We start from the raw sequence: 8053 nt of genomic DNA, 5'->3' as shown, positions 1-8053 counted from the left end.
GGAGGATTTTATTTGGGGTTTATCTTTTAACAATTTGACAGAGACACAACTTTAAAATTTGATTTAATTCGGTTTTATCGGGGGGGAATGTATTTATGTTTTGTTTTAAATATGTTGTGCGCCGCCCTGAGTCCCGCTGGGAGAAGGGCGGCATATAAATTAAATTTATTATTATTATTATTATTATTATTATTATTATATATCATAAGATAATCATTTACTTATAATCTCTTCTTCCTAGTTCAGTTCTGGCCCTTAGGTTCCAAGGTTACCTTCAAAATCACAGAGAGCTATAATTTGGAATTTGCATTGCAAGCTTCAACAAAGCAAACCAACTCTGCTGACTGGGCCTCAGGATCCAGATTACAAAGAGCTATTAGAAATGTAGAGCATTTTTCAGTTTCACTGCTGTTTTCTCAACAAATTTATGTATAAGCAGTTTAGAAGCTAACAAATAGCTAGAGAACAAAACTATTATTAGTCTCATTTCGAAAAGCCCTTTTGCTGATTTTGCCAGTAGCAGCAGTTGAGCTTTTTTTCCATACACTTTTATATAGTATGTGCTAAAATTAGTTATTCTGATCCGCATAAACTAATGAGGTGGCAGGAACATGTAAAATATTGATGAACCTGTTGAAGTTCTTCTCTGAGCAGGCTCATTAGCCGTCTATCACCTCAGTAGCAACAACACTTCTTGTATTGTATTGAATATTTTGCCTTTCTCATCTCACAGATGAGAATATGCTAGGTAAAAACAAGTGCCAGAGACAGTGGTGGGATTCAGCCAGTTCACACCAGTTCAGCAGAATTGGTAGCTAATTTTTTGTTGCCCAGGCCCAGAAGGGACTTCTGGAAGCGGCATCCACACAGAGAACCGGTTGTTCACATATTTGAATCCCACCACTGGCCAGAGATACAAGTATATGATCAGATATCCACTTAAATATCCATGCCAAAACATAAGAGGAAACAGAGGATTAAATGAGAGAACATAATCATATAAAATTCTGAAAACCAGGAAGATTTTCCAGGAAGGAGTACTATTACTTGATTTCTTTAATGTTATGAGCTCTACATATTCACATGTGAGCACATTCTTAAATAATTACAATTATTTTTAAAATTAAACCAGATCAGCACACCTGAAGCCTCATGAGGTTTCATGGACAACTTGGACAGATTTTAGCCATTTCTAGTTTTTTTCCTACAAAATGAAATGTGGGAAATTATGTAAAGGGACCTGGGATTTTGTCTGTCAATCAGCAAGACAATGCTATCACCTCCTCCAATCTATGTCCCCTTCCTCCTGGTCATATGGCCCCAAGCAGCGCATTCGCACTCATCCTTTCCCAATGCACACATACATAGTCATACAGATGCAACATGAGGGAAACCCAAAAATATAAACACAGACAAACACCTATGCACCATCCTGATTAGATTCTCATACACAACATATATGTATGCACTATGACTGACCTGGTCCCTGGGATGAAAGTACATACACATGCCTATAATGCAACGTGCTGCTTCATTACTTACAATATCCTTCCTCCTTAAAGGAGGAGATTGCTTCCTCCTAGCTGACATATTATAGATACCTTTAGAAAGGTTGCTAATTTTGTTATAGCTATTTATAGCTATTTAACATTTTGATAACTTTCTTTACTGATTAGGCTTTTATGCACATTTCATTATTCACTGATTATTTTACTATGATTTTTTTCCCTTTTCCTTATGGTCTATTTACTTTGATCTCTGAACAGAAGAAAATACAGATATTTTCCATATCCACTGCTGGTAAAAGAGTTGGAAAGAATTTCAGAAACTATGGTTTGCACGCACTCCCTACCTTAATTTTAAATCGAAATTGGGGGAGGAATCTATTCCAAGTAGAATCCTTAAGAGGAAAAATGAAGCCAATTTGAGTACTAAGAAGTTATTTACATTTTCTTTTTTGGATGCTTTTGAAAATGGTCCCAAACCATTGAGTCTTGTAATATGTCCTCGGTTTCATTGTGAGAAAGTCCATGAAATTAAGGTGATGAATCCACAGATTAAAGCTCAATACAAGGTAATTTAGTTTTATTATCCATATTGTATCTTTTAATTCTGCAATCAGAACTCCATCTTTGTTTCTCTTGCTAGATTTCACCAACTCACACACGGCATGTGGGGATCGGAGAACAAAAGAACCAGGTCCATGCGGTTCTTTCATCACCACCTAGAGCATCAGTGGGCCTCAGGTAGGAGACGCTTTACTTCGGAATAAAGTGAATTAATTAATGAGTGGAGGATTTCTGTGGTCAGCCTGTTTTTAATCTGAATTTCTTCTCAACATATATACAGATGAATTATTTTTAACAATGCAATTTATCCTAAAGTGGCAATTACTTTTTTTTCAGTTCATCACAAAATAAGCCTTTTAAAATCAAAGAAGAAAAATTAGTAAGGAAGGCCTAAATAGAGTATGTGGAGAGAAAGAGTAAAAAAAATCAGACAAATATACAGTATGAGTGTTTTGTGAAATTTGGAGAAAGCTATAGGAGTTTAGATAAAAAAGGAATAGAAAGTATGTTGTCATATTGAAAGTATGGCATTTACATGTCAAAATATTGCAGAAGATATTGCAGAAAAGAATGTTTTATTTGTAAAAACATTAGTAAATTTTGAAGAAATATTATTCTAAAGATATAACAGGTTTGTAGTACTCCGTCTTCTTATTACATATTTTACTACAACCTACCAGAAAACTAGAATTTTCCTTGGCAGTACCTTCAACATTCTTTATACCTTGAAGCATGTTTTCATTATGTATTCTTGCATATCTTTCTATGTATTTTTCATTTAGTATTTGTGATCTTTGTTCTCATGAATAATCCCTAGATTTCCAGTGACACTTACAATGACTTTGCTCGGCCAGATTTTTGAATAGAGATTTCAGTATAATTTTTTTCCAGATACCAAAATCTGTAGAATGTTGGTGCCTGTTAAAGATGCACCTAGTTTCTTAGCCTCATTTTCAGTCAGACGAAAGAAGGTTTCTCCTTTGCTACCTCAGCTATGGAAGCCATACATTGTGGTGTAGTGCTTAACTCTTACACTATCAACATTTAATCATATTTATTAAGATTTTTTTATATAACAAAAGACAAATCAAAAGGGAAAATGAACAAATAAAAGAAAAGGGTGGATTCAATATGTGAACAATACCATCATAATAAAAAAGAAACAACTAGAAAAGATCACATGAAACAATCAAGAATATCTGGGGATGAAGGTTCGTTCTCCAAGTTTGTGGGTTGATTTCTGAATATTTTGTTATCAAGCTAGGTAACATCCCCTAAACTCTGCTAAAGATGTTACTTTCAGAAACCAATCCACAAGCTCAGAGAATGAACCTTCACTCTCATCCTACACTCAAGCTACAGATATTCACCACTATTGCAAATCAAGAATATCTTCCAAGTAATCAAATTCACAAGGGATGAAGAAAACAACAACACACTATCCTTCCTGGATATTCTCATCAGTACAGGAAACAATGGCAAAATGCCAGTGTTTATCAAAAAACAACTTCACTAACCAGAGTAACGACCAAACTTCCAAAAAGAGGAGTTTGGTAACAATGTTATTCTGACAAGTACAAACATACTGCAGTCACCCAGAACACTAGAAAAAGAAAACAAACTACCTATACAACACCTTAAACAAAATAAGTACCCACACAACTTTTATCAAAATATGCCTGACCATTCAACCCACTATAGCACAATCAAAACAAGTTATGAACAGGACAACACTGCCATATATCAAAAACATCTTATAAACTATCCACAGATTATTACAACCATATAACATCACTGTAGCACTCAAACCAACTAGAGCTCTCCAAACATCTTAAGTAAAACAAGCAAAAGAGCNTTCATCAAGGAATAGCTAGAAGTGCAAGGCATCCTGCTGGTTGTAATTTGAACAAGAGACTCTTAACAGAACATGCTGTGCATGAAATACCCCAAAATTTGATTTCATGACAATATGGTAGAACTGGAGTAATTTTAAAAGGGGAGTTGCTCTCTGTGGCATTGGGATAAATTGACACAACTATTGCAAGAAAGCCAAAGGTCTCATTATCACAAAATAAGTAGATTAGTTGTTCTAAAACCTGAGACTACAACTTCCATAATTCTCAGTCAACATGGCCAACCAACATGCTGCCTATAGCTTCTGGGAATTATAATTCCAATATGGACTACAAGTAGTTATAGGTATTCAGTACCACTGATCGTTTTTTCATAAAGATTAATTATTCCCACACAGTTGGGAACACAACTGTTATATATCATAAGATAATCATTTGCTTATAATCTCTTCTTCCTAGTTCAGTTCTGGCCCTTAGGTTCAAAGGTTACCTTCAAAATCACAGAGAGCTATAATTTGGAATTTGCATTGCAAGCTTCAACAAAGCAAACCAACTCTGCTGACTGGGCCTCAGGATCCAGATTACAAAGAGCTATTAGAAATGTAGAGCATTTTTCAGTTTCACTGCTGTTTTCTCAACAAATTTATGTATAAGCAGTTTAGAAGCTAACAAATAGCTAGAGAACAAAACTATTATTAGTCTCATTTCGAAAAGCCCTTTTGCTGATTTTGCCAGTAGCAGCAGTTGAGCTTTTTTTCCATACAATTTTATATAGTATGTGCTAAAATTAGTTATTCTGATCCGCATAAACTAATGAGGTGGCAGGAACATGTAAAATATTGATGAACCTGTTGAAGTTCTTCTCTGAGCAGGCTCATTAGCCGTCTATCACCTCAGTAGCAACAACACTTCTTGTATTGTATTGAATATTTTGCCTTTCTCATCTCACAGATGAGAATATGCTAGGTAAAAACAAGTGCCAGAGACAGTGGTGGGATTCAGCCGGTTCACACCAGTTCAGCAGAATTGGTAGCTAATTTTTTGTTGCCCAGGCCCAGAACGGACTTCTGGAAGCGGCATCCACACAGAGAACCGGTTGTTCACATATTTGAATCCCACCACTGGCCAGAGATACAAGTATATGATCAGATATCCACTTAAATATCCATGCCAAAACATAAGAGGAAACAGAGGATTAAATGAGAGAACATAATCATATAAAATTCTGAAAACCAGGAATATTTTCCAGAAAGGAGTACTATTACTTGATTTCTTTAATGTTATGAGCTCTACATATTCACATGTGAGCACATTCTTAAATAATTACAATTATTTTTAAAATTAAACCAGATCAGCACACCTGAAGCCTCATGAGGTTTCATGGACAACTTGGACAGATTTTAGCCATTTCTAGTTTTTTTCCTACAAAATGAAATGTGGGAAATTATGTAAAGGGACCTGGGACTTTGTCTGTCAATCAGCAAGACAATGCTATCACCTCCTCCAATCTATGTCCCCTTCCTCCTGGTCATATGGCCCCAAGCAGCGCATTCGCACTCATCCTTTCCCAATGCACACATACATAGTCATACAGATGCAACATGAGGGAAACCCAAAAATATAAACACAGACAAACACCTATGCACCATCCTGATTAGATTCTCATACACAACATATATGTATGCACTATGACTGACCTGGTCCCTGGGATGAAAGTACATACACATGCCTATAATGCAACGTGCTGCTTCATTACTTACAATATCCTTCCTCCTTAAAGGAGGAGATTGCTTCCTCCTAGCTGACATATTATAGAAAGGTTGCTAATTTTGTTATAGCTATTTATAGCTATTTAACATTTTGGTAACTTTCTTTACTGATTAGGCTTTTATGCACATTTCATTACTCACTGATTATTTTACTATGATTTTTTTTCCTTTTCCTTATGGTCTATTTACTTTGATCTCTGAACAGAAGAAAATACAGATATTTTCCATATCCCCTGCTGGTAAAAGAGTTGGAAAGAATTTCAGAAACTATGGTTTGCACGCACTCCCTACCTTAATTTTAAATCGAAATTGGGGGAGGAATCTATTCCAAGTAGAATCCTTAAGAGGAAAAATGAAGTCAATTTGAGTACTAAGAAGTTATTTACATTTTCTTTTTTGGATGCTTTTGAAAATGGTCCCAAACCATTGAGTCTTGTAATATGTCCTCGGTTTCATTGCGAGAAAGTCCATGAAATTAAGGTGATGAATCCACAGATTAAAGCTCAATACAAGGTAATTTAGTTTTATTATCCATATTGTATCTTTTAATTCTGCAATCAGAACTCCATCTTTGTTTCTCTTGCTAGATTTCACCAACTCACACACGGCATGTGGGGATCGGAGAACAAAAGAACCAGGTCCATGCGGTTCTTTCATCACCACCTAGAGCATCAGTGGGCCTCAGGTAGGAGACGCTTTACTTCGGAATAAAGTGAATTAATTAATGAGTGGAGGATTTCTGTGGTCAGCCTGTTTTTAATCTGAATTTCTTCTCAACATAAATACAGATGAATTATTTTTAACAATGCAATTTATCCTAAAGTGGCAATTACTTTTTTTTAGTTCATCACAAAATAAGCCTTTTAAAATCAAAGAAGAAAAATTAGTAAGGAAGGCCTAAATAGAGTATGTGGATAGAAAGAGTAAAAAAAATCAGACAAATATACAGTATGAGTGTTTTGTGAAATTTGGAGAAGGCTATAGGAGTTTGGATAAAAAAGGAATAGAAAGTATGTTGTCATATTGAAAGTATGGCATTTACATGTCAAAATATTGCAGAAGATATTGCAGAAAAGAATGTTTTATTTGTAAAAACATTAGTAAATTTTGAAGAAATATTATTCTAAAGATATAACAGGTTTGTAGTACTCCGTCTTCTTATTACATATTTTACTACAACCTACCAGAAAACTAGAATTTTCCTTGGCAGTACCTTCAACATTCTTTATACCTTGAAGCATGTTTTCATTATGTATTCTTGCATATCTTTCTATGTATTTTTCATTTAGTATTTGTGATCTTTGTTCTCATGAATAATCCCTAGATTTCCAGTGACACTTACAATGATTTTGCTCGGCCAGATTTTTGAATAGAGATTTCAGTATAATTTTTTTCCAGATACCAAAATCTGTAGAATGTTGGTGCCTGTTGAAGATGCACCTAGTTTCTTAGCCTCATTTTCAGTCAGACGAAAGAAGGTTTCTCCTTTGCTACCTCAGCTATGGAAGCCATACATTGTGGTGTAGTGCTTAACTCTTACACTATCAACATTTAATCATATTTATTAAGATTTTTTTATATAACAAAAGACAAATCAAAAGGGAAAATGAACAAATAAAAGAAAAGGGTGGATTCAATATGTGAACAATACCATCATAATAAAAAAGAAACAACTAGAAAAGATCACATGAAACAATCAAGAATATCTGGGGATGAAGGTTCGTTCTCCAAGTTTGTGGGTTGATTTCTGAATGTTTTGTTATCAAGCTAGGTAACATCCCCTAAACTCCGCTAAAGATGTTACTTTCAGAAACCAATCCACAAGCTCAGAGAATGAACCTTCACTCTCATCCTACACTCAAGCTACAGATATTCACCACTATTGCAAATCAAGAATATCTTCCAAGTAATCAAATTCACAAGGGATGAAGAAAACAACAACACACTATCCTTCCTGGATATTCTCATCAGTACAGGAAACAATGGCAAAATGCCAGTGTTTATCAAAAAACAACTTCACTAACCAGAGTAACGACCAAACTTCCAAAAAGAGGAGTTTGGTAACAATGTTATTCTGACAAGTACAAACATACTGCAGTCACCCAGAACACTAGAAAAAGAAAACAAACTACCTATACAACACCTTCCAACAAAATAAGTACTCACACAACTTTTATCAAAATATGCCTGACCATTCAACCCACTATAGCACAATCAAAACAAGTTATGAACAGGACAACACTGCCATATATCAAAAACATCTTATAAACTATCCACAGATTATTACAACCATATAACATCACTGTAGCACTCAAACCAACTAGAGCTCTCCAAACATCTTAAGTAAAACAAGCAAAAGAGC

General features: G+C 35.0%; 1 protein-coding gene across 1 annotated transcript in view; it reads left to right on the top strand.

Moving 5' to 3' along the window:
* ZNF704 (zinc finger protein 704) overlaps positions 1 to 8053 on the top strand; it is a 45668-nt gene that overhangs the window by 33927 nt on the left and 3688 nt on the right. Inside the window, exon 8 of the mRNA XM_029287324.1 lies at positions 2149 to 2246. Within this exon, the coding sequence (XP_029143157.1) occupies positions 2149 to 2246 (98 nt within the window). The remainder of the gene's footprint in view (positions 1 to 2148; positions 2247 to 8053) is intronic.

This window comes from Protobothrops mucrosquamatus, unplaced genomic scaffold, assembly GCF_001527695.2.
Source record: "Protobothrops mucrosquamatus isolate PMUCROS unplaced genomic scaffold, P.Mucros_1.0 scaffold_297, whole genome shotgun sequence".
NCBI classification, from domain to species: domain Eukaryota; kingdom Metazoa; phylum Chordata; class Lepidosauria; order Squamata; family Viperidae; genus Protobothrops; species Protobothrops mucrosquamatus.
The sequence above is the reverse complement of the archived record's forward strand: the minus strand, read 5'-3'. Positions and strand labels throughout refer to the sequence as shown.